This window comes from Capsaspora owczarzaki (genome assembly GCF_000151315.2).
Source record: "Capsaspora owczarzaki ATCC 30864 unplaced genomic scaffold supercont2.9, whole genome shotgun sequence".
NCBI classification, from domain to species: Eukaryota; class Filasterea; order Ministeriida; family Capsasporidae; genus Capsaspora; species Capsaspora owczarzaki.
Genome location: NW_011887300.1, coordinates 424,134 through 449,335, shown reverse-complemented (window position 1 = coordinate 449,335; position 25,202 = coordinate 424,134). Strand labels below are relative to the sequence as shown.

At 56.1% G+C, this 25,202-nt stretch overlaps 8 protein-coding genes across 9 annotated transcripts; 5 read left to right on the top strand and 3 right to left on the bottom strand.

Moving 5' to 3' along the window:
* Positions 1–35: 35 nt before the first annotated feature.
* On the bottom strand, positions 36–3,275 carry CAOG_05530 (hypothetical protein). Its single transcript, XM_004346153.2, has 5 exons — positions 2,080–3,275; positions 1,699–1,965; positions 1,344–1,596; positions 1,135–1,220; positions 36–1,032 (listed from the first exon to the last, which is right to left on the bottom strand). Exons 1-5 carry the CDS (start codon positions 3,173–3,175, stop codon positions 83–85), a joined length of 2,652 nt encoding a protein of 883 aa, XP_004346203.2. The 5' UTR covers positions 3,176–3,275; the 3' UTR covers positions 36–82.
* Positions 3,276–3,710: 435 nt separating this feature from the next.
* Positions 3,711–5,839, top strand: CAOG_05529 (hypothetical protein). Its single transcript, XM_004346152.2, has one exon. It carries the CDS (start codon positions 3,736–3,738, stop codon positions 5,755–5,757), a length of 2,022 nt encoding a protein of 673 aa, XP_004346202.1. The 5' UTR covers positions 3,711–3,735; the 3' UTR covers positions 5,758–5,839.
* Positions 5,840–6,253: 414 nt separating this feature from the next.
* On the top strand, positions 6,254–10,092 carry CAOG_05528 (protein kinase). Its single transcript, XM_004346151.2, has one exon. It carries the CDS (start codon positions 6,325–6,327, stop codon positions 9,925–9,927), a length of 3,603 nt encoding a protein of 1,200 aa, XP_004346201.2. The 5' UTR covers positions 6,254–6,324; the 3' UTR covers positions 9,928–10,092.
* Positions 10,093–10,175: 83 nt separating this feature from the next.
* Positions 10,176–13,657, top strand: CAOG_05527 (hypothetical protein). The gene has a single exon (XM_004346150.2). It carries the CDS (start codon positions 10,270–10,272, stop codon positions 13,555–13,557), a length of 3,288 nt encoding a protein of 1,095 aa, XP_004346200.1. The 5' UTR covers positions 10,176–10,269; the 3' UTR covers positions 13,558–13,657.
* A 435-nt stretch (positions 13,658–14,092) lies between these two features.
* On the top strand, positions 14,093–17,981 carry CAOG_05526 (T-box transcription factor TBX4; the record flags this gene model as incomplete). Its single annotated transcript, XM_004346149.2, has 2 exons — positions 14,093–16,948; positions 17,055–17,981. 2 exons carry the CDS (start codon positions 14,093–14,095, stop codon positions 17,979–17,981), a joined length of 3,783 nt encoding a protein of 1,260 aa, XP_004346199.2.
* CAOG_05525 (phytanoyl-CoA dioxygenase domain-containing protein 1) lies at positions 17,944–19,595 on the bottom strand. Its single transcript, XM_004346148.2, has 5 exons — positions 19,545–19,595; positions 19,016–19,283; positions 18,479–18,856; positions 18,270–18,396; positions 17,944–18,189 (listed from the first exon to the last, which is right to left on the bottom strand). The coding sequence occupies exons 1-5, from the start codon at positions 19,572–19,574 to the stop codon at positions 18,150–18,152; spliced, it is 843 nt and encodes a 280-aa protein (XP_004346198.1). The 5' UTR covers positions 19,575–19,595; the 3' UTR covers positions 17,944–18,149.
* A 663-nt stretch (positions 19,596–20,258) lies between these two features.
* Positions 20,259–22,168, bottom strand: CAOG_05524 (hypothetical protein). Its single transcript, XM_004346147.2, has 4 exons — positions 22,097–22,168; positions 21,597–22,009; positions 21,337–21,476; positions 20,259–21,244 (listed from the first exon to the last, which is right to left on the bottom strand). Exons 1-4 carry the CDS (start codon positions 22,148–22,150, stop codon positions 20,451–20,453), a joined length of 1,401 nt encoding a protein of 466 aa, XP_004346197.2. The 5' UTR covers positions 22,151–22,168; the 3' UTR covers positions 20,259–20,450.
* A 217-nt stretch (positions 22,169–22,385) lies between these two features.
* On the top strand, positions 22,386–25,190 carry CAOG_05523. Of its 2 annotated transcripts, XM_004346146.2 has the most exons (6): positions 22,386–22,972; positions 23,113–23,434; positions 23,539–24,326; positions 24,405–24,514; positions 24,614–24,778; positions 24,853–25,190. In XM_004346146.2, the coding sequence occupies exons 1-6, from the start codon at positions 22,468–22,470 to the stop codon at positions 25,141–25,143; spliced, it is 2,181 nt and encodes a 726-aa protein (XP_004346196.2). In that variant the 5' UTR covers positions 22,386–22,467; the 3' UTR covers positions 25,144–25,190. The 2 variants fall into 2 exon arrangements, with proteins under 2 accessions (XP_004346196.2, XP_011270536.1); XM_011272234.1 differs by lacking the exon at positions 22,386–22,972 and having other exon boundaries at positions 23,028–23,434.
* Positions 25,191–25,202: the final 12 nt, after the last annotated feature.

Sequence of the window (25,202 nt, the reverse complement as noted above, 5' to 3'; positions counted from 1 at the left end):
ACAGTCGGTGCGATTGTGAAATCAACAACAAAATGAGCGTTTATTGTGTTGGATTTGATCAAGAATACAGCCGCTTCCCTTCTTAGTCGGTCACGAGACGGGCATCGCCTTCGGCTAGGAATACATTCTTGGTGCGCCAGCCGCTTTTGGCGAGCGCCGCTGAAAAGTTCGGGCTGATGGTACGAACGATCGAGTGGCTGACGCGGGATAGAACCACCTCTTCCAGGAGCGCGTTTGCTTCCGATTCGAGCTGTTGCGCGTCCGTTGCGGTTGGCTGACGACTGGAGATGACCATGGAGCGAATCTGCTCGGCGTGTGCAGCAGGCAGCACGGTGTTGGCGTCGGTGGTGCCGGATGAAGCGGCGACGGACGCTCCGAGGAATGCGGCCCTCACATCGGGATCCTCCATCGCATACCTGAGTAGACATGCATGCAAGAAGCCTGTGACCATCTCGTTGGAGGTGGTACCTTCACGGAACCACAGGCAAACAGTGCGTCGCCGCTGCAGCGATGGCGGTGTTCCGGCCTGCTCGGTTTGAAGAGATTCGGAGGCGTTGGATGGAGGCGGCGGAATAGCTGTGGGAGGTGTATCTGACGGGAGCAGCGAGAATGACGGCGTTTGGTAAGCAATGTCCAGTGCAGCCAGCATGCCGCCTTCGTGCTGAGTTGCGTCCATGACTGCGAGCAGGTAGTTCTCGCGTCCCAGCATCCACACGTCGCCGAGCAACAGAGAAACGGCGCACGAATCAATCGGCAGTTGCGCTGGAGGTGAGCGTCCCAGTGCCTTCCTGAGACGTTCGAGCAGGCGCTTGGGCTCGTAGAGCGGGGTGTTTGCAGTGGCCTTGCCTGTGGTCGCCGAGGAGCTCGCAGTGGCGTCGTGTTTGGCAAAGACAACATCAATCGGTGGCTCCACGCACACAGGCACGTCAAAAATTGTTCGATAATGCCACACGAACGACTCTGCGCCGCTAACTTGAGAAGGTGTGAGCAGCTGGTATTGCATGGGCGTGGAGAATGCCATTTTATCTGCGGCTATTGAGGCATGCATGAATTCAACAAAGAGTGAATTTGGCAATGTGCAGTTTGAATGCGAGGGTGCAATGACTGGATTTTTCGTTTGTGAAAACGACTCACCTGCGGCATCGATCAAGGCGGCACGGTTGTGCAGCAAAAAGTGCATAAAGAGGCGTTCTGCACGTTGAACATTTAAAGTGCGCATGCTGTTGATGGGAGGGACGCCAAGAACCGGGACGGCGTTGTTAGTGCGGCATTCCGAGTGCAAAAGAAAAACCCGTAAAAAAAAAAATCGCACAAATCCGAGCAAATCCGGAAAACCTTCTTACTGAACAATGGTGTTAGAACGGTAGTTGGACACCATGTTAACAATCGATAGCGGGAGAAAGGCAAGCAGCACTGCTATCGGGTCTGTGCCGACGAACGGGGCAATGGCGATACCCAGACCTGTGCCAATCAGGCTCGTGGCAATAGCCTGGCTCCCCGCCTTCCCGGTGACATCGCCAAGATTGTCTCGCAGTGTCAGGCTGTTGTGCATTTGCGCACGGGTGCTGGAGGCTGCGAGCCAAGAAATGTTTTTGCCTGTGGAAACCAAAAAAAAAAAAAAAAATAAGGGTTGAAAAGTTGTTTGGGTGAGTAAAGCCAGCAATGCCCCCCCCCCGCTTGGCGAGCTGCCAAACATACCGATGTTAGACACCGAAGCCAGAAACAAAAACATGCCCGGTGCTAGAGGCGTGAGAATCTCAAGGAGTGTGCTCGCTTGCAGCGCGGCATTCGACCAGAACCTGTGGCGCTTTGGATCGCTGTCAAACTTGGAGCTGATAAAGGTCGAGTACACCACGCCACCAAGCTGGCCAAGACCGTCCTTGACAATCCAGTTGAGCGCTCCAGCAAGCGGAATGGCACCCGCGCCCAAGCCGACCGCATACAACAGTGCCTGTGTCGAAAGTACTGCGCGCGATGGTCAATGCAGGTGAGATTCGCTCGGCATACTTCAGCAATGGTCAATAGCTCAACACGACAGGATCGAAACAACAAAAGACCGAGTCCAAGCAAAACACAAACCTCCCGTCATCGTGCCAGTCACCGACTGCACTGCCTGCCACCGCGAGTAGCCCATGTAGTTTGGAGTGACGGAATGTGGGTATCCTTTGGGCAAGAAGGCCTCAATCAAGCGGTGTCGGGTGTCCTCGCGGAGTCGCCAGGCGCGCTGGCCGGCGTTTTGCAGAGAAGCCACGAGCGCGAAAATCCCGGAGCCGACCGGGGCTGCCGATCGTGTCTCTGTGGATGTCGAAGACGCTTCAGGGTCCCATCGTTCGGCAAACGACTGTCCTGTGAACGAGACGGCGTCCACTTTGCCCAGCAAGAGCGGCGGTGCTCGGAATCTGAGCGACGTATCTGCTGCTGCTGCTGTGGTTGTCGAGGTTTGGTCGGACTGGGAGTGCTGCGGCAATGGCTCGACGACCTTGGCGTCTTGCAGCGGCGCTGCCTCGGGTGACACTACGGGCGACTGCGTGTACATTAACTGCTGCCGCTGGGCTGGCGGTGCGGTCGATGCGGCAAAAGTGTCGACAATCTCCTGCTTGATCTCCTCGTTCCCGCTCGCTGCTGACGGCGATTGTGTTTGCCTAACGTGGAGCATTGACATTGATTTACGTCGATGCGCAGCTTCATGGTGTTGCTCGTCGTCCAACCGCCGTCCCTCTGATGATGCGCTGGGATTGGTTTGACACGCTGCCGCTGCATCCAGTCGGTGGTCGTCCACCGCGCTCGACGGCTGCTTGCGACTGGACGAGTGTTCCGTTGGCCCATCACTTGGCGTGCTCCACTGAGCGAATGGTCTCGATGCGTCTGGCTGGGCAATCGTGAGTGCGACCCAGCGTTGCTTCTTGTTTGGAATCCGCTGCTGCAGCACAGCGAGCTCGGCCTGACCTGTCGCTGCAGCAGTAGTAGTCGTAGTAATAGTAGGAGCACTACTAGAAGGGCTCGTAGTGATGCCAGATGATGCGATTGCAGCCTTGTTGTTGGATGTCATCTGAGAGTGGCTTCGGGATGACTTGAACGCATGCTGCTGCCGAGTGAGAACAGAGCTTGAAGAAGCAAGTCGCAGTGCGAGTGCATTGGAGCAGTGCAGCCTCATCGCTGCCCGTAGTCGCAGCATTCGGTGTGAGGGAAGGGTTGAAAAGGAATTGCTGGTTGCTGAATCAATGGATGGAAGGGGGAGGGGGAGGGGGCAAGTGGGGTCAAAAGGGGGACGAACGGGACAAGGAAAAATGACTGAGAATCTGAGATTGTTTGGAGGAGAGAGCGTCGGATTGTATGGACTTTACATCAGCAGGCAATACATGTTCCAAAAAAAAGCAAAAGTAAAGAAATCTAAGAGGGGATGATCCTGGATGGAAGCAGATTCGTTTGAACTCGCATTGTGAGCAAAGATGCATTGAGTTTGAACTGCGTCGCGTTGGATGTCCGCGTTCCGTGTGAAAATTCGTCGTTCAGATGCGCTTGGACAAAAACCGCCGCTCCCGGATGATGATGGCAGGTGTGGACGTCTGAGCTGGACTGCGCCGAGTCGAGCTACTGAGAACTGAAGCTTTGCTGATCCACACCACACTAACTCCATTGCGTTGCATTGCCCCTTCACATTGTTTGATTTTTGTGCTATATTCTACATTGGATTTAGTCTTGCTTTTTTCTTTTTCTTTGTTCTCAGACTAGCAAATGCAAAGCCAGCCAACAGCAAACGGTCTTGGCGGACAGCTTCCCGCCTTCCCGTCGGACGCCAGTCCCACCACTGGCGCTGCTCCGTCCACCGCGACTCCCGCTACTGACGCTAGCAGTAGTACGCATCCCAACACTACTCGCGCGGCTCAAGCGATGCAGCTGGCCCCGCAGCCCGGATCGCTGCTTGCTGCTGCTGCTGCTGCTGGGTTTCATGGCTTTGGCGCGACGTACGCCCTCCCAGCCCAGCCCATACCTCTCGACAGTGGTCCATCACTAGTGCCTGCTGGCTTTACGACTCTCGAGGCGCTCGCTGCGGCGGGTCTGCCTGGGTCGACGATGCCAACGACAACAACCGCCACCATGCCGCTGGCTGGCAATCCATTGCAGGGCGACTACAGCTTTGTGACGTCATACGATCCGGTGCTGCTCGAGGCGTTGAACAAGTCGCGCAAGGACCACTTGTTTCTGGCCCAGATTGAAGAGCGCTTGGTCGAGTGGATGCGCGCGCCGCCGTCGCCCCAGTCCAATTCGCTGCGCTTGGACGTTGCGCGCATGTCGTCGTACCATCGCAAGCTCGTCCACCAAACCGCCGTCCAGTTTGGCATCACGGACCGACGAGTGGAAGACACAACCATGGTACTGACGCGAGATGCGCACTCGCATCTCCCCGAGCACACGTTCCAGGAAGTCTTCTCTGCCCAGCTCTGGCTGCGACAGCAACAGCAGCAACAACAGCAGCAGTGGCAGACTCCCACCTTCCCAATGCACATGGCGCCGCAGCACATGCTACCGCAGCAGCAGTTCCACCCATCACAACAGCCGCACCCGCAGCTATGGCAGCATTCGACCATGCCACTCCACCAGCAGTTCCAGCCGCCGAGGCCACAATCCCTCTCCCCATACCAGCAAGCCCACCAGCCCTCCCAGCCGCTGCAATCCACCCTTGGGCTGGGTGCACGGCCACAGCACGGTGCCGTCCAAGATGGCACGCCATCGTCTGCGCCTGTCGACGAGTCATCCCTTCCCGGCGACGCGGAAGCTACACCCACTGCAGCCCCCGTGCCGGCTGTTGGAAGCTTTAAAATCATGCGACGTGATCGATCTGCTGCTGCCTCAGGCTCGGGCCCCAGCACTGGCAGCTCGCCGGTCGATTCGAGCAAGAAGGAGCGCCGCGCAATGACCCCCGAGGAGCGCACTGCCGAGTACGAGCGGGCTCGTGCGCGCATTTTTGAGCAGAGCAAGGCTGCAGATGCGTCGTCCGCGGCGGCGACCTCGGCGGTCGATGAAACCCAACCGACCACAGCTGCGACCGGCGCGTCTGGACAGCAAGTCGCCGCAACCACCACCACCACCACCACCACTGGGACAGCACGCCCCGTGTTCTCCTACGCTCAAGCAGCGCGAGGACCCGTGGTCAATCCGCCGCCTGCTACTGACGCAGCCCGAACTGAGGCCGCGCCCAAGGAATCGATGGCTGCTCAAGTGATAAACCAGCTCCGAACTGAAGCTGAGCAAGACGAAGAAGCTGGCGGGGATGACGTCTTCCGTCGCCCGCCCATTTCGCAAAACCGTGGACTGTTTGATCCCAACGCCCCATCCAGTCACAGCAATCGCTCGTTCCACTACCAGCAGCAGCAGCAACAGCTCCTCGACCAATATCAGCAAGCCTTCGATCCTAGGTATGGCCAGCCACCGTCCGGTCGCCCTATGGCACCCACTGCTAGCGCAGGACTGCTCGGTGATGCGCCGCCCCTGAATCCGTACTTTCATCCCAGCGCGGCAGCCAGCGGCTATGCCAACTTTCAATATCAACAGCAGCCACATCCAGCACTGTATGCTGCCTCCGCCAACTACGCCAGCACCTATCGTCCGCAAGCGCCTGCCCATTTCCAAGGCCAGCATTCGACAATGCCGCTGCAACCTGTGCAGCTGCCCCCTGGCTTCCACTATGTGTCTTCGCCGCCGCAATCTCAGCCTCCCCATTCTTCGTCGCGAGGCACCCCACCGCATCAGCCATAGTTTGTGAGAGAGGTGGAAGAAGGGAGGAAGCTAGTTTTTTGTTTTTGGTTTGTTCTTTTTTTTTTTGTGTTTGTGTGTTTTTGCGATTTGGTTTGTTGCGTTTTGCTGCCTTGCTGTCGTGTCATGCTCAATGTTTCCATCCCATTTTTTCTCTCTCTTTTTTGATTTTACTCTTCAAGCTCAGTTCCCAATTCTTCACCAAAGCCACAGTTGTCATTTTTTCTGCGTTTTTTTTCACTGTTTTCACTGTTTTCACTGTTCAATTGTGAAGAGTCGCGAGACTTTTCCATCGTTTCACAAACAACAGCACACACGCACACCCCCCTTTTTGGGTGCCTATTTGTCGTGTGTGTGTGTTTGTCTGTTTTGTGGTTGTTTGGAATACTGCTGTGAATAAGGGTGTGGCTGGAAAACCCGAAAAAAAAAAAAAAACCAGCCAAAAAACAACCAAAAACAGCGAAACTTTTTCTCGTTTTCTCGTCTTCTCGTTTTCTTGTTTTTTTTTTTTTTTTTTTTTTTCTATTGGTTTTCCATTGCATTGCATTGTTGGTTTCCGTTTGAACAACAATGATGGAGCCACCGCCACGAGATGACGACGGCGGGCGACTGTTGCGCACAAACAACAGGCAGCAACCACATCAGCAGCAACCACAGCAACAGCAGCAGCAGCAACCGCGGTCGTTGGGATTGGTGGCTGCTGCCGAAGCCGAAGCCGAAGCCGCGAAGACGATGAGTGGCGAGATGACTGGTGCGAGTCCAGCCACCGCTTCGACCTCCGCTGCGACGGCCTCTCATGCTGCTTTCGTGGGAGGAGAGGCGCACATCCAACCTGAAGCAAAGCGCGGCCACTTGGCGGGCGGTGGAAGCAGCAGCAGCAGCAGTGACGAAGCTGGATTGCCATTCTCACTCCAAGCTTCGGATGCTGCGGTCCCCTTCGCGAGTCCCTCTGCCACCACCACGCCAGCCGAATCAACGTCACTGCGACTACAGCCACCATTGTCAGACGAGCCCAGGCGCGGTGGCGCTCGAGGCACCTCCTCGTCGTCGTCTCAGGACCAACAGCCAAATTCGACCCCTGCTGCTCCTGCTTCCGACGCTTCCCGCTTCCAAGGGACCAACACACTGCCGTCACAGCCACCATTATACGCATCACCGCCGTCCTCACTCCTACTCCAACCAGTGGGTGCTGCTGGGTCGAGCGACGTGGTGACGAGGTCGGTCGCAACCGCGTCTGCATCTGCGTCGAGCGACGCGTTCGCATCCGAGTCGAGCTTTGCCTCGTCAACGTCCATGTCGTCGCAGTCGCAGTTTGAGCGCTACGAAATCCTCAAGGCGATTGGCAAGGGATCGTTCGGCGCAGTGTACATGGGTCTCGACCGGCAGCTGTCCGTCAACGTTGCCATCAAGGCGATCGACAAGCACAAGACCAAGCACAAGAAGATCAAGCGAGAGCTCTTGCTCGGAGAGACGCTCATCCACCCGCATATTGCGCGAGTGCTCGACTACGTCGACGCCAAGGACACCGTCTACATTATTCAAGAGTTTGTTGCGGGCGGCGACTTGTACGATGTCATCGCCGGTGCCAACGCCAGCCACGCAGGCGCAACCACTGCCACCACACTCCATGGAGCGCTGCGAGTACCGTCGCGCTCGCGGTCTCGATCAACGCTGACGGCGCGTGCTGCCCAGAGCGGCGGAGCGCACGGCCTGACCATTCCAGAGTTGCAGCAATACCTACGGCAGCAGCATCGCCCGCCATCGTCCGTCACGTTCGCGGCTACGACTGTGGGAGTGTCGGAAGAGGACGAGGACGACGATCTGGAAGAGCTCTTCCCAAGGTACCACCACGGCGTCGAGGAAGGTCGCGTCCGGCGAATCATGAATCAACTGGTCGACGCCCTCTCCTACCTGCACGCACGCCACATTGTCCACCGCGACGTCAAGCCGGAAAACATTGTGCTCGACGAGCAGGGCAACATCAAGCTGATTGACTTTGGCATGGCTGGGCCCGAGTTTGGCAAGGTCTGCCGCGACACTGGTACGGTGCCCTACATGGCTCCCGAGGTCTACAGTGCAACGGGCTTTGTGCGTGTTGACGGCAAGGCTCTGGATGTGTGGGGCGCGGGCATTGTATTAATCTTGATGCTCACTGGCGACCTGCCGTGGCTCATCCCGTCGATCGACGAGAGTGCCGAGTTTGCCGCGTTCGTTCATCACGAGTACCAGCATCGCAAGCCGTGGGTGCTCTTCGTCCCACGCCTGCTTGAGCTAGTTTCTGCCATGCTCCGATACGATCCTGGCGAGCGGTGCGCCATCTCCGTGGTGCAGCGGTATCTCGATGAGCGGTGGCTGGTTGCGAGCTCTGCCTCGTCCACGTCGCCCGGCACGGCTGCACCCAGTAATGGCGCGGCGGCTGGCTCTCTTTCGCCACTTGCTACTTCGAAACGCGCCGCACCGCCCGTGTCCGCCGATGTCAGTGCCGAGGGCGCCATTGTGGTGCCGCACGACGTCGTCATGCCACCCATCAAAACTCGCTCCAAGAGTCTTCTGGGACCGTCGCGGTCATTGGACGACACGTTAATGTCTCGCAGTCCTGCCGCCCCTGTACCTGCAAGTGTGCCCTCTGTACCTGCACCTGCGCCTGCACCTGCACCTGCTGCGCCTCCCTCGGCCCCGATCGACATGCCTGTCGCCGTTTCTAGTTCTGTCGCTGCTTCTAGTTCCGTAGCCGCTTCGGGTTCTGTTGCATCCATGACTGGTACAGCCGTTGGCTCGAGCGATTCCGCTTTTTCAAGCTCGGCCAGTCACATTCACACAAGCGTCTCTGGATCCGGCGCGACGCCTGCGGCGACACCGACCAAGAAGGATCGCAGCGGATCAACGCTGTCGCTCACTCTTCCACCAGCAGCGCCGTCTTCCGCCAAGGACTCTGGCTGGCAATCTGACACTGGCTCCAGCTCCACCCCGGCCATCACCACCTTCTTTACGCCATTCAGCAGCTCCAACACGGACAACCAACTTGTTAACACGACCCCCACAACTGCCTCGGCAGCAACCACACCTGGTGGCTCAGCGACTCCCCTCTCCGCCGGTCCCGGCACCCCCAAGCGGAAAAAGGACAAGGACAAGGACAAGGATAAAGAGCGGGACAAGTCCAAAGACAAAGAGAAGGACAAGGACAAGGACAAGGACAAAGAGAAGGACAAGGACAAAGAGAAGGACAAAGAGAAGGACAAGCCTAAACGCCCGTCGGTTGCCTACGATCCCGCACTTTCCGTCTACCCTCAGTTCACTGTCAAGCAGTTCCGGGAACTGTCGCACATGCAACCACTGCACTCGGATGTCTGGCATTTGTCCTTGTCTGAGGAAGAGCAGCGCGTGTTTGGTGCAGCAGAGGATTTGCGCGTGCACCACATCTCGGAACGTGAGGGCCTCCCTTCTGTCAGCAGTTCTGTTGCTGAACCACTTCGAGTTGAATTTGAACACGGCGAGACTGCGTCCCAGCCAGCGTCGGACCTTGCGCCCGATGTTGCTGGTTCTGCCAACTCGACCGTGCCGCTGACAAGGGTGCCAGGCGCCCTTACCCGACAAGCAATAAGTCGTACTGAATCGAATCAGAGCGCGCAAGACGGCGCACGCGTCAGTGTCTATCTTGACTCGACAGAGCACCCAGAGCTCTTGGTGTGGGACAAGACGGCGCACGGCAACTGGCCAGGCAGCTCCAGCAAGCGCAACTCTGTCCTTCCGCCGTATTTGACAGAGGCGAGCGGCCTGCTCCCAGCTGCTGCTGCGTCTGCTGGCCGGGAGCACGATCTTGCCGGGGGCTCGGCGCCGCTGTCTCCTTCGCGCCTCGATGGCGCAGATGATGCGTCGGATTTCGTCTCTGCCGTGGATCCCGCTGATTTTGCAACCGATGCGTTTGGTGACGCAGCAGCAGCAGCAGCAACAGCAAGCTCGCCTTCACCTTCTTCAGTAGCAACAGAGGCGTCTCCCAAAACCGTGGTCCAAGTTGATCGCATGCCGTTGACAAGCTCCTTGCTGACCATGCTCGACTCGGAGAATGGCTCGCGGTTGCATCCGTTCTATCAAATCCAGGGCGTCTCGGTCGATGCGCCTTCTGCCACGTCGTCCATACTTCGCACGCCTCATTCTGTAGATAGCCAGCCTTAGGCCTAGAGCCGCTCGTCCCTTGATTTAACATTTGATGCTGCTGCTTTTTTTGGTTTGGTGGGTTGTGTTTGTTCTGCTTTCGTTTGCTTTTTTCGACTTTTGCGTTTTTTTGGCTTTTTGTTTCCTTATTCTGTTCAATTGGTTGTCGATCATTCAATTATTCCCTCTTCATTTTTTCTGTCTTCCTCCATCCTCTGTGTCATTTTTTTTCTTTTCAATTTGTTGTCCACGCGAAGGAGGAGGTCACTCAATTTTTTGTTTGTGAACAAGAAAAACAAAAGAGAAAACGCCATTTGGTTTTGCTTTTGGATCTTGTCTTTGTTGAAACGTTTTAAAAGCAAGATGCCACGCAGACAAGAAGTGGCAGTCCTTCTTTGGTGCTGCTTGTGGGCCTGCATTGGCTGCGGCATGATTGACGAAACCTGCATCACCTACGCCGTGAGCTGCGCACTCATCGCCGGGGTCAACATCCTCAAGGCTTACTACGGATCCAACCAGGCACATGATGTTGCTGCTGCTGCCGCAGTGCAAAATCAGCATCATCATGATCGCAATTCCGCCTCAGCTGACGATGTGGCAAACACACTGTCAGCGTTCGCTTCCGGCGCGACTTCTTCCCTCGCGTCCCCGGCCTCCCACCCTGGCACCACACATATGAGCCAGTCTGCTACTGGCGTGACATCGTCGATCGGCAGCGGCGGCGGTGGCATCGGTTCTGCGGCCGGCGCAATGCAAAGTGCTCAGAGCGTTGGCTTGCTGGATTTGGCGAATGAACGCTTGGGATCCCAGTTCACAGCTCTGACATCAGCTACTGCCGACGCGGCAACCCGCGTGACTGCCACGCTCGCTGACGCCACTCCTGGAACAACTGGTCAGACCATCCTGAACGCTCTGTCAGCTCAAGCGCAAGGTTCGTTGGCAGGCGCTCCGACAAATCACAGCGGCGACGGGTCTGGACCGCTGCCTCCTTACAGCGAAATGTTTGGCACCCTCTTCTCTACCGTCTCGGCCATTGCGCGTGCGACGCTCCGGGACACGTTGTGGCTCGTCAAGCTGGCCGCGTTGGGCGTGGTAAAGCTGTGCTTGTCACCGCTGATGCAACGCGGTCTGATCACCGCTGTTGTCTGCACTCAAGCGATTCGCTCTGCGGTTCGCGCGCAGCATGCACACGCCGTTCTGAGGTACTGCGAGCGATCGTCCAAGGTGGTGGACGTTGTCGAATCTGTCCGATTTGCATACTATCGTCGCTGCATCGAAACCGTCCTGTGGGCTGGTGGCGCGGCGGTGGCCATCTCTCAAACAGTCACATGGACGTTGTTTGGAGCCGATTTGTTCCAAGAAACCGTGTCCAGCCTCTTGCGTCTGCCTCCAAATCCAGTTGACATGTCAACCGTCTCTGTTGCAGACTTCCACGCCATTCTTCACACCCTCCCATGGCTCAGGATTGGAGCCGTCACTTTGGGCTTTGCGCTCGTCTGCGCGCTTTGGCGCAGCAGCGATGACTTGCGGTGGTACTGGTATCACCCTGCTGAAGGTTTTGCGCATGCCCGGAATGTCTTTATGAACTCCCCTGTCGGAACCTTGGTTCGGCATCAGCTCTTGCTGCGCTCGGTGGCTGAACAGAAGAAGGGCAAGGCCAAGGCTGCCAATGAACTTGCGATTGCAAATGCTCCCGCAGAGGCACCTCCAGCCATTCCATCTACACCCGCGTCGTCTTCGTTTGTGGCCAAATGGCAGGCTGAGCTTGCACAACTTGAACAGCTTTCACCAGCAATGGCAGCATTCGCGTCTGCTGCTGCATCGACCACCGACGCCGCATCAACATCGGCATCGGCGTCGTCCTCCTCCTCGTCCTCCCCCGCCTCTACCAGCGCGTCATTCGCTGCTCACTTTCCTTCGCCATCCGCCAAGCAGAAGCGCCAGTTTGCTAGCCGTCAGCAGCCCGTCATGTGCGATTTCGGCTGTGACACGGTGGTTGTGTTGAGCGACGAACCCGGCGCCACCCCGCTCAACGTTGCCATTTTCCTGCATGACCACGCCCCCGTTTGCGCCAAGTGCATGAACACCTGGATGATTCAGCAACTCAACGAGAGGCTGACCACATTGCGTGCATCAACAAAGTGCAATGCTCCGCCACAAGAAGCAGAGCCCTCGCCTTCCTCTCCTGATGTCGAGATGCCCCGACGTGCCAACCGCCGCAACTCGCGCGCCCCTGCTGCTGCGGCACGGGCTGCTGCAAACGAGTCGCGGATTGTCAACCCTGGTGTCAACGGAAAGTACATTGGCATTTCCTCCAGCAACTACAGCGGTCCGCGCCGCTCCGTTTCGGCAATCGATAATCCCACGTCACATGCCGCTCCGACGGCTCGTCCCGTCTCGGCTGTCAAGAGCCCATGTGTCATGGCGAAATGCCAGCAAGAGTTGTGCGAATCCGACCTCGCCGCACCCGGTCTGAGCAACCTTGTGGCCGAGCTTCATCACCAGCTCATGTTGCGATCCCTCCCTGGTGTGACCTGTCCTGCCAGCGCTGGTGGGTGCGGTCGACAAGCGTTCGAGCGAGTCCCTCAAGCGTCCGAGAACGATGCCTGCATGCCGGAAGTCGCCGCGGTGAACGGAGGTCACCGTCCTTCTGCATCCCGCCAGGTGCAGTGCCCCTATTCTGACTGCGCGCTGGTCTACTGCGAGACATGTGAGATGCCTTGGTCGACACACTCCAGCGACGAAGGCTTTCGATGCACAACCCTCGAAGTGCTGACTCCCGCGGAGGCCAGAGTGCAGCTGACTCGCGCGGCCAGCCAGTACTTTGAGAGCGGCATCCGAGCGTGCCCAGCGTGCTTCACGTTTATTGAGCGCGTTTCGGGTTGCGACCACATGACCCACTCAAACTGCACCTCGACGACGACTGCTCGGCGCGGCCGCGAGTTTTGCTTCCGATGCAACGGCGTGTATGCCTCTTCTGACGCGTTCAGCACCATGAAGACGCCTGATGGCTCTCCACTTGATCCAATGCTGCGATGCCAGGGCAGTTCGTGTTTGAGCAGGTCCATGTCGCTGCATCTCGTCTTTCTCGAGGCCGCGCTGGTGCAGGGCAATCCGTCGTGGCGCCTCGCGCTCGGAAGCTCCACGCTCAACCCCTCCAAGCTGTACAACGACGCAGCGACATTGAAAAAGTCGGATGTTGGTCACGTGGAGGTGGAGCCGTGGAGCAAGGTGCTGAAGCGAGCTGGCTGGCAGCTGTGCTGGGGCCTGGGCTTTTCCATTGTCCGAATGACCAAGCTCAATACGCTTGTGGATTTCTACTTGCGCGGGAAGGACTTGCGACCCCGTCTTCCCCAGTTCTCCACGCACCGCGAAGAAGAGCTGAGGTGCGACTGCGTCATGGCCTGGATGCGGATTGTTTCCTACTGGCTTGTGCCCTCGCCACTCGTTCTTGCTGCGTGCGGGGCTGGCTCGGCGCTCGGTTGGACTGGATTTCTAGGCTCGTGGTCTGGATGGGCCACGCTGCTCGCCGTGCACGGTTTGTCGCGCATGGTTGGGTTTAACATCGTCGCCTGCGCTGCCATCCTTGCTCCTGCCTACTGGGATCAACTGCAGCGGCTGATTGTTGATCAAATGCCGTTCCATTTGTGATGCGGTTCAGGCGTGTCGTGTTCTGGTTGAGTTTGGTTGTGTTGTGTGGCATCGATTTTGTTGATTTTTTTGTTGGATACACCTAGCGATTCATTCTGTGCATACCAGCGTTCTTCGCTGAATCATGTGATTTAACTCCACGCCTCCACTCACCCTCACGCACCCATGCTGAGGCACTTGTCGCACTTTGGGCGTTCTCGCACTTTCAGCGCGAATTGTGCTTGTTTTGGTGGCACTTTCCCCACCAATCGCCCTTCTCTTCTCTCTCTCTCTTTCTCTTCCTCCCATTGAACTTCCATCACTTGTGATGAAACATTTGTGTTGAATCTGTCAACTATCGTCCATGCCCAAAAAGTAAACACCAAGCCCACTCTCGATTGCTTGGCATTTTGACAGCAATTTACACGATTTCAAAACACCCGCTCGTTTGAGATCCAACTTTGTGTGCGAGCGCGTGGGTTTTTATATTTCCGTGTGTGTGCGCTCGTTTTTCCGAGTCATCTTGTGCATTAAGAGATATAAAGAAAAAAACGCAATGGGCGAGCGACGCATCACACGGAGCCTGTCTGGCTCGATTGGTGGCGGGAGTGCAGGCGCGCATGCAGCGTTTGGCTTTTCAATGGACCCGGGCATTGGCATTGGCTCGGGGCTCGGGTTTGCCGCTCCGGTCGCCGCCACTGATGCGAATGCTGCATCGATGACCACCAGCGCGTCGCCAGGCCGGGCAGCAGGGCAGCAGCAGCAACAAGGGCAGCAGCAGCAACAAGGGCAACAGCAACAGCAGCGAGAGCCGAGACTAAGTGCGAGGAACCTCGCACTTCCCGACGACCGCAGCGCCCTTGCTGGAACGAGCGCGTCGTCCATGCGCTCGGCTGCCTCCACGGCATCGTCAGGGGCGCATGCAGCGTCTCTGGGTGCGCTGCGGCGGGGTGGCGCTTCGGGACACTCGCTGGCTGGACGGCGCGGAGGAGGCAACAACAACCACGACGACACCAACAACAACCGCTCGAGCAGCGGCGATGCCACGGCCGACGACGCAGACCACCCGCTTGCCGTGACACGGTCGAACGGCAGCGCCATCCAAGTGTCCCTGCGAGGCGAGGCGCTGTGGAAGCGATTCAGCGAAAACACGACCGAGATGATTCTCACCCGAAACGGACGCTGCTTGTTCCCAGTGCCCAAGATTGACGTTGGCGGCTTGCAGCCGAACGCGTTGTACTCGATCGTGCTCGAGTTTGTCCCTGCCAACGGCGCGCGGTGGAAGTTTGATCTCGTCGACCAAGAGTGGCGGCCGCTGGTTGGGCCGTCCCGACCAATCACCCAGGCGAGCTACACGCACCCGGATTCGCCTGCGCTGGGATCCGTGTGGAACGCCTCCAAGATCAACTTTAACAAGCTCAAGATCACCAACGTGCCCAACACGGGCGATCACGTCGTGCTCAACTCGTTCCAAATGTACAAGATGGTCGTCCGCATTGATCAGCTCAACCCAGCCACCAACCAGCCCACGTCAACCGTGTTTAGCGAAACGCTGCCGTACTCTTCGTTCATTGCCGTGACAGTCTACCAGGGCCTTGCCATGCGCGAACTCAAGAAGAGCACCAATCCCCACTCTGGCATCCAACACCACCAATCGCAAAAAGAGCTGCTGCTCGCCGCCGCCGCCGCCGCCGCCACGACTGGAACTGCAAAGAGCAAAGGTAACAAGCGGCGCCCAACTGGTGCTGCTGTCGCCTCTGCCGATTCTGGCTCGACGGACGAAGAACCGCAGTTCAGAGAAGCGAAGGACGATCGGGCAAAGCGCATTCGTCTCGACACCCAGCGGCAATCTCCACCGCGCAACGGCAACAACAACGGCAACGGCAACAACAACAGCAACAGCAACAGCAACAGCAACAGCAACGGGCTCCTTCAACAGTCAGATCTCATCTCTGGTAGCCAATTTGACTTTCTCCAGAATGAGCTCAACTTGTTCAATTCCGCCTTTTTGCAATCCGGCAACTCGATCAATCCCTCCGCTTCTACTTTCAGCTTGTTTAAAAACGCGGCGGCGGCTGCACTCGCCGAAACTCAAGCACCCAGCACCTCGTTCGCACAGCCGTCCGACTCGACAATCACCGGTGGCAACCCGTCCCGGATGTTGCTGCATAACGCCGACAGCCTGCGGTCGGGGAGCTCCAACTCGGTGCTGGGCATCATTCCATCGTCTTCTGCGTTTGCGCTGGCTGCTGCCGCCGCCCACAGCCACCAGCTTGGCTTGCTGAGCTTGCCTCCCAGCTCCAATGCCCCTTCCAATGCGCTTCCAACCACCAATGGGGCTGTCGCAGCCGTCAAACAGGAGGCAGAATCGACGACCACTGGATCGGCTCCCGCAGCATCATCATCATCAGCAGCAGCAGCAGCGTCCGCCGCCGCTGCGCAAACCTCACCCCAAGCTCAAGAAAAGGCGCGGCTTTTGGGCCAGCGACGCCACGGTGGTCGCTTGTCCGGGGCTCAGCACAGGGGGGACACCTTGGCTGGGCCTGATAACTCAATGTTTGCTGCACCCAATTCGACCCTCTTTGGAGGGTTTGCCAGTTTCGAGGTCCCTCCAGCTCCATCCGCACACATGCGCACCACTCCCTCTCCATTGCAGTTGCAGAACAATGATGCAAGCCCGCCAGTCATGTCGTCGCATCCCATGCGCACACGTCGAAGCATCACCAGTCAGGATGGGCTGGCGCTTCACCAACCCCACGCACCGCAGCACCAGGCGCAGTATCAGCAACAACAGCAGCAACAGCAACTGCAACAACAACAACAACTGCAACAACAACAACAGCAGCCGCTCGACCAACCACAACAAACGCAGCCCTGGCGATCGCAGCAAAACCAGCTCACCCACGTTTTTAGTGCGTCAGCGCAGTCGTTTCCGTCGCTGTTGGCCACTTTTGGCGCCGGAGGCCTTGCAGGCTCGGCCAGTGTCAACGCTTCCTCGTTTTCTCTCGCGGACAGCCAGCCGTTGGCCCAATGGCTCAGCTCGTTTGCCGACCCGAATGCTCTTCCGTTTTCGCGTGAGTCCGTCATGCATCTGTCGGATCTGAAAGGCAGTCTTTCTGGAGGGTTGAGCTCGCTCGGACTCGGGAGACGCGATGTGCCGATGGCCACGCAGTTCGGATTTGGTCCGATTGGCACGCAGTTTGGCGTTGCCCCGATGCCACAGCCCACCTTGCAACAGTTGCAGGTGCGACAGCAGCAATTCCAGCAAGAGCAGCAGCAGCAGCAGCAGCAGCAACAGCAGCGACAGCTTCAAGAGTTTCAGCCGCAAGCACCGTATCAACAATTCGGGCACACTCAGCAGCAACAGCAGCAGCCATTCTACAACCAACAGAACCAACAGATGCAGACGCCGGTACCTGCGGCGCAACCCTTCTATCAGTCCGCCCCCGCTCCCCAGCAATTCGGTCAGGAATAGCTACTCTGCGCGGGGTGGATTTCCGGGAGGGTTTGCCGCGCAGCCGTCTGCCAGTAACCTGTTTGCCTCGTTTAGTGGATTTGGAGGACTGGATCCCTCAATGACACTGTCCGCCAACTCGTCGGGTGGCGTCGCGCAGTTTGCCTCTGGGCGCCGCGTCACGCGCAGCATGTCTGGCTCGTCAGGCCATCCATTCCCCTCCATGGAGAGCTCTGCGGCACCTGCCACGAGTTCTCAAACCTATCCCCCAGCAGCAGCAGCACAGGGCCTGGACCAAGACCAGAACGCAAGTGGCGCCATGCTCACCACTCCGATGGGCTCGTTTGCATCCAACAACAACAACAACATGCTCCGTCCATCTTTTTCTTCCGAAGGCCTGCCCCTGCCTCCACCGTCCACGATTGGCATCGAGCTGGTTGGCAAAGATCTTTGGGAGCAGTTCCACCAGCTGGGCACCGAAATGATTCTCACCAAGAAAGGGCGCTGTCTGTTCCCGCACCCAGTGATTCGTTTGACCGGGCTGCAACCCGACGCCAAGTACACTGTCATTCTTGAGCTTTCTCCAGTCGACAGCACGCGCTGGAAGTACGCCAATGCAGAATGGCAGCCGAACGGCCGCATCGCGCTTCCGCTGCTGCCAACGTTGTGCACCCACCCAGATTCGCCCGCCACCGGTGAGGCATGGATGGCAAAGGAGGTTTCGTTTGTTCGAGTTCGCGTCACCAACACCTTCAACGAGACGGGAAATGTTCTCTTGAACACATTCCAAAAGTATGTGCTGCACTTCCACGTCGTTCAAGTCGACTCTGTCACCCACGCCCCGCGTGTGGTCGAGACGCGCCGCTTCCCGGAGACGGAGTTCGTTGCCGTGACTGTCTACCAAAACGTGAACATTCGCAAACTCAAAAAGCAAACCAACCCGCACGCGACGCGAGATTTTGACACTGAGGTTGAGGAGGACGAGTCGTGAGCATTTTGATGCATTGTGGGTATTCGTAGCGTCGTTCAGATTAGTGCAATAAACATGCGATCAAAATCGTGGTCTATCGTGGTCTATCGTCGAGTACAAAACGGCCAAAGTCTTGTCGTGTTTTTTTTTTTTTTTCTGTTTTGTTCTCTTGCAGACCAACGTGTCTCGTTACGCGTCATAGAGCGTCATTTTGGGCTCGGGTTGAAGCCTAGTCACACAATATAGAGAGAATGAGAGTTCAACCGAGATTCATCGTTTGCGACGAGGGAGACAAACAAAAGTTCGTACCAGTTGTCCTGGCTGTACGCCACGTTCTCGGTCTCCATCACATGCCAGGTGTAGATGTTACGAGAGCGAGATGTATTGTTTGGGCCGCTACGATGGATGATTTCACCGTGAATGAGCACCAGGCCACCTGAAACAACCAGAATGATATAACAAAAGCGTTGAGTGGTAGACAATACATGGGAAGAAAAAGAGCAAAGGCTGGAACAAACCTTTCTGGACGATGCCGGGAATAAACTTGTCATCAGGGTACATGACAGCGGGGGCAGTAAACAGCGTGCCAGTGCCAGAAGCATCGCGCACAAAGCGTCGGTGCAATCCGTCCTTTTGCGAGCCGGGGACAAACCACAGGCAGCCGTTATCCAGGTCACAGTTCTCGAGCGCAACCCAGAAGCCCATGATGGTGCACGGCGACGTGTGCAGGAACGTGCTGTCTTGGTGGGGCACAACTTCACCTCCAATCCCTGCCTGCTTGAAAATGTACATGGATTGTGCAACGACAGGTCGCTTGAATCCAACCGAGCGCGTCAGCTCCTTGACCTTGTTGGTGGTGGTGAACTTTTTAAAGTCCGGATCGAGCTCGTGCAGCGCTGAGTAGCAAAAGGAAATCGGAAACGGGGGGGAAATCAGTGCGAGAGTGAGATTGGTGTGAGCCAATGCCGCCAGTCAAAAGCAAAAGCAACGCCACCACCCCAACAACCCTGCAAACATGTTTTCAATATTGTCCTTGAATGTCTCTGCTCACGTACCATGGCCAATCTTGTTCAGCGACTTGTCGACCGGGACGGCGAGATTGCCCGCTGCGTCGAACGCCTGCTCCTCGAAAAAGTACGCAATCTTGTCTCCGCTGTTGAGAAAGTAGTTGTCGTTTGTCTGCGTCGACGTTGAGAAGATGGTCCGCGGGTGGTTTGACAGGTCGAGCTGCTCGTGGATGAGCTTTTGGATGCGTTCGCGCAGCACGTCGCACTCTGCGTGCGTGTAAAAGTCGGGCAGAATCAGATAGCCGTCCTCGTTGAACTAGCAATAGGGACCACAGAGCAGAGCAATACGCAATGAGTTGCCAAGGCGTTGGTGGTGAGGTTTGAGTGCATGGGACATCATTCGTGATGCGTCAATCAATGGAGTTTTTCCAATGGAAATCTCAGTGCTGATGACCCCATTCACTCCACTACTCCAATCCAGCCTCGCTTTGTTGTCCTTTGCTTGGATGTCACTGCATTGTAAGGAACGCGGAGCAGCGTCGCCTGACTGAAACGCCGAGCAAGCGCTTTTTCATACCTGCTTGATTTGCTCTGGTGTGAGTGCCATTGTGCGAATTCTAAGAAGACAATCAAAGACTGAGGTGGTGCGGAAATTAAAAATGGAGAACGATATATCAAATGAACAAACGGAGGAGGGGGGAGTGAGCTGCGTGAGGTGAGTCGAAATCTGAATTGGCAGGATGAAACAGGACGAGTTTTGAGCGATTGAGCGTTTTGCTTGACGTGGTCGAGATTGAGGTCTCGTTCGTTCATAATTAATTTACAAGCGAATGATTGAATCAGACTGAGTGAGTGTCGTGTGGGTGCGAACGTTTTTCATCAAAAGCTGCTTTTTCCATGATTGAATGAGCTCTTGCAGGTATTTTTTAAAAGAACAACATTTCTCGGATCTGACGGGTCTCAAAAATAGAAATCACGGATTCTCAAACAACAAAATGGATTAAATACAAAGTAATTGATATGGACAGTCCAACAACGTTAGGAGCGGTCGGATTATTGGCCAACTGCAAGCTCTTTCCTCAATTGCAAACCTACCTCGCCATTCCGCGGAAATCCAACTACCACCGCGGGCCAATCCGATAGCAATCGATCATGAAGAATATTTACAAGCATAATTTGCATGATATGAGGGTGGGAGCAAGTGAAATAGCGGCTGAAACAACCACCAGCGGGAAGCTGTTTGACAACATTTTGACAAAACCACTTTCAGCAATCTGTGGGAGCCACCCAGTCCGTAATCCGCAACATTGTCATTATATTAAGCAGGAAATAAAGCAGAAGTAAATCACAACATACAACCACCACAAGAATCAACACACAGAGAGGTCACTATCAAAGCAAGAAAACAAAATTCAACAACGCGGCGGCTGCCCGTTCGCATCAACCGATTGACATATATACAACAATACCATCCACAAGGACATTACTCTGACTGTCTATTGCGCCACTCCTCAAGAGTACCGACGCGGTCTTGAAGATTCCTGATGCTATTCGCGTTTATCCGAGCTTCGTTCTGCGCGGAGGTGGCCGTCTCTTCGAGCAGTTTGACGAGACTCTTGTCGTTTTCTGCGATTTGCCCGAACTCAGTGAGCCGGGTGTTCATGTCATTCATCAAGGGCATAAAAGTGCCAAGGTCGGTTGGAAGCGCCTCGACAACACTCGAAAGCTGAGCAACCGTTGCTTTGGCGCTTGTGACATCCGCCAGCACGCCGTCGACCATTTGGGCAACATCGTTCAAGTTCGTGGTGGCCACCAACGCCTCGACTGTATCCACCCGCCTCGTGAGATTCACAATGCTGTTAATGTAAATCTGTTGGTACTCGTGCCGGACGATTTGGAAGTCATCCGCCACGTTTCTCGCATTGTCGTCAATCGACTTTCGGAGCTCCGCGTCTGTCTCTTGCATGGAAGAGATCGCTTCGGCATTTTGGTTGGAGCGCTGTTCGTTGGATCGAGACAGCGTGGTGGTCGCGCCGAGCTGTTCCGCGATACTCGCAATCTGCAGACCACGAGGGGAGTCGGGCTGAACGATTGTCGCATTAAACAGAGCGACCGCGTCGTTGACAAACTCGAGCGTGTCCTTGGCCACAGTCCATTCGCCGTGAAGCAAAAAGTACTTTTCGGACAAATCCGCGAGCTGCGTCTGCACGGTGGAGCCCGGGGAGATATCTCCGGGCGACGTTGGTTGGTCTTGTCTGGCTCGCTCTGCTGCCTGAACTGTAAGCTCCCACCCCCGGTTGGGTTGAGGTTTGTTCCAAGACGAGGTCAGTACATGTAAATGATTCCCAAGTGGGTTTGTAGGGACTTACGTTCTGCAATCTGGCGCCGCATGTCTTCCATGCTACTGATTACGTTGACCAGCTCGAGGGCCAGTCCCAGGATGGCGCCCAAGATGACCAGGTTCCACAGCACGACGAGCAAGTTGAAGCAGGTTGACGACGACGATCTCCTGCGACGAGTATTTTCATTGCAGAATGACACCCATTCCAAGCAAGTGAGCAACAGAAGAGGTCACTTGCCCGACCCTACAATTAAATTTATGCTTCCATGTTTGGAACTTGTCAATTACCGCTCAGAACGACCCGGTTTGACAGCAGAAGCAGAAGCAGCAGCAGTTCGGCGTCGCTTGCCACTCGCACGGCTCCCAGACGCCGCTGCTTTGCTCTTTCCGTTCGCATTTCGAGCAGCAGCAGCAGCGGGAGTCGAGCTGAACACGACTTCTTCCTCGTCATCGTCGTCGTCGCTTGAGCTATTACTGCTGCTGCTGCTTCCATTGTGAGCAGGACGACCTCGCGCACCAGTGCGTGATGACCGCGCCGCCGCTCCATTGGCAGCACTCGTCCCTGGCTTGCCACCGCTCTTGCTCGCCTGTCCACGGTGCTGCGGCGGTGATGTAGTGGCGGTGGTGCCGTTCGTTGAGCCGCCTTTGTGCTTGCGGCCTGCTTCCATCAAGTCCAGCTCCATGTCATTGCCAGACATCATCTGCTCATCACAACAGTGAGGGTTGCTGAACATCAAAGCAACAAAAAACTTGTATCAACAGTCGTTGAGGTTGTTGGGTCGCCTTACATGGCCGTGGTCGAGATTGTCGTCCGCAGTCGACAGTTTCGTATACTTTGACATTGGAGAGCAGAGAAACGACTGAACAACAGCGTCAAACAAACAGAACAAATGGTGGTGGTGGTGTTGTTGTTAGAGTAGAAGGGGGATGCAACTCAGTGCAAGGCTCAAGGCTCAGGCACTCTGAGAACTCGAGCGCTCAGATTGTCTCGGTTTCGCCTGGTTTGAGCATCCCCCTCGCTCTGATACAGTATCCCCTTCCCCAAGGCCAGGTATACGTGTATCGAATTGTCTATGGATCAGCCTTGTATGACAAATCCAATCCAGATCAGTCCCAAACGCTCCCACTTGCGCTCGTGCGCCTCCGAGCCCAGTTCAGGATGAAGCGCGCCAAGTCTCACTATCCTACTGCCGCTGGACCACCGCGCCACAGGCATCCCAATGCATCAAGCCAAGGCCTGCCCAGAGCCAGCGCATCGAGCACACTGGCGAATGAAGCGGCTGCGCACGAGTCGGCGTTTGGTCATCACTCTGGCAATGCGAATGCTGCTGCTCAGCCGCTGCGACGCACCCATGCAGATCGCGATGCGTCAGGATCCAAACAAGTAGGACACGCACACTCGAGAATATTCGCAGAGGCGCAACGCCGTCGAGGACGTCATCTTCATCGCCATGATGGAACACGAGGCGAACCAACCGCTGCACCCGCGAGCAACACAAAGCCAACGGTGTCAACCTCGCAATGGAAATCTCCATGCAAACTCAAGCTCTGCATGCATCCGATCTGGAAGGACCTCGTGGCAGCGACGCGTGTACACAAACAGACCTCCACGTCGACATCCTCGACTCCCGCCACGTCTCCATCATCGTCAACAGGCCGTCAAGGTATAAGATATACATGTATTCGCTGACGTCAGCTGCATGCTCATTGTTGGAAGCAGCATTCTGTTGGTGGGCATACTGAACATCGAAAAACCGACTCACTCTTTTGTTTTCTTCTGTTTTTGGTTTGTTTTCGACCAAAGCCATGCCGCCTGCGTTGCCAGGATTCTACTACGATCCCGTCAAACAACGGTACTTTGTGCTGCCACCAGGCGGCGCACCTCCTACCCTTCCAGTACAAGAGGCGCAACACCTCCAACGACAACGCGATGCCGATCATGACAAACACCGCGAGGCAAACTTGCTGAGCAACCAACCCGATTGCATGACATCACTTGGAAGTCTCCACAGGCCGCTCATCAGTAACCGCACCAAAAAGTGCAACATGGCCACGCGAACCGCGTTGCGCGAGGTGCTGGATCCAAGCGGAATGCGCTCTCGCGCTTTGAACGTTGTTCCTGAGAGGTACTTGTTCGCTTTGTTGTTTCTTGTCGCGAACGGTTCTGCTCAGAGGTGTGGAAGTTTCACTCAATCATCGTCTCATTCGACCCCCACACACAACAATTCAGATCACAACCTGCCAGTTTGCTCAAAAGTGTGGCATGCCGTCGGCGGAGTGCCACCTGCTCGGAAAACTCCAACAACCGGTACCATGCCGTTCAGTTTGCACCGAGCTGCGAAGGTGATGCGGGCGACACCTTGCTCGCGGTTGGTGTTGGCAATAGGCTGGCGTTGTGGATGCTGAACTGGCGAGGGCAGACGGCTGGAATTCCCGACACGCAAGACAACCACTTTGAAGACATCCGCCAAGCTGAATGGCTCATCCCAGGCAAGCATGCGGGAAGCCACGAGCACCACACTACGGAGCCGTCAGACTACTTTTTGCCCTTCACAACCGAACTTTACAACGCAAACAGTTCGTTCTCCCCGGTTTCTTGCATCCGCTGGAGTCCGGCCGCCTTGGGTCTGAGACAATCCACTTCCATGGATGAGACATGCGACTACAATGCGAGTCACACAAGCAGAACCGCAGCTACACATGTCAATCGTCAAACCAACAACGAGGCCGTCCATGAAGCGCTGGCCAGGTCGCAGCTCAGTCACGGAATGGACTTGTTTGCTTGGTGCTGCCCCGGCATTGACGTCGAAATTGCCATGTGCAACCGCAGCCGTGTTTCCATATCCACCCAAATGTCCGGCGCGGTGCAGCTCTCCCGACCCCTGATGTCCATCGCACGCTTGATCTTTTTCGACGAGCAAAGCGACTGGCCCACCGTCTCAATGTCCAAGCAGCTGCACGCTGGCGCAGCACTGAGTTTGGATTATGATCGCCACTTTGTGCCGCGAATGCTCGTTGGTAAGAACATGGCCGATGGCGTCCAATGGTTGCTGTTGCTCTGCTGACTTTCGCTTCTGGTTCTCGTTCTCTCGGCAGGTGGTGGACAAGGCATTTATGTTGTTGATTTGACGCGAAACAGTGTCTGGACTAAAATGAACGACACCGATGGTGTGGACGTAGCAATTCTCCAGAGCGAGCCACAGATGGTAAGACGCCATGATGCTTGGCCACAGTTTGCGTTTGGGCGTTTGGGTGTTAGGGCGTTTCCTTCTCAATTGCGTTGCTTGTACTACTGTCGAATGCAGCCTTCCTCGTTGTATGCTGGGTTGACGACAGAAGGCGTGGTGAGGTTGTACGATATGCGTTCCGGCAAGTTTCAACGCATCTGCGCGATTGGTGGTCGTATCTGTGGGCTCAAAGCCCTCGATCGCGGCCAAAACCAGCTACTAGTAGCCTCCAATAACGGCACTGTATGTTCGTTGCCTTTTTCACCACACGGTCCTTCTGTTTGTTTGCTCACCCCGTGTACTCTTTTTGTCAACAGTTCGGTCTCTGGGATGCAAGAATGCCGCGGCACAGCATTTGCGAGTACCAAGAGCACGTCAACACACATCTACCCCTTGAAATTGCGACCGATCCGTGCGAGGCCATTGTCGCTTCCGGAGGCGAAGATGGCCGCGTTCGAATTTGGGACATTGATTCCGGTCGACTGGTCAAAACACTCGAGCGCAGCGACACGGGCATTGTCGATCGCATTTCTATCGGATCCACATCGTTTGGGGAGCCCTTGCTGGTGACTGCGTCCTCCTCGGGTCTCGAGTTGTTTGCTTGTTGAAATCGGACTTTATTTTGTTTCGGGTCAATTCTGAGCATTTTCGTCAATTCTTCAGTTTT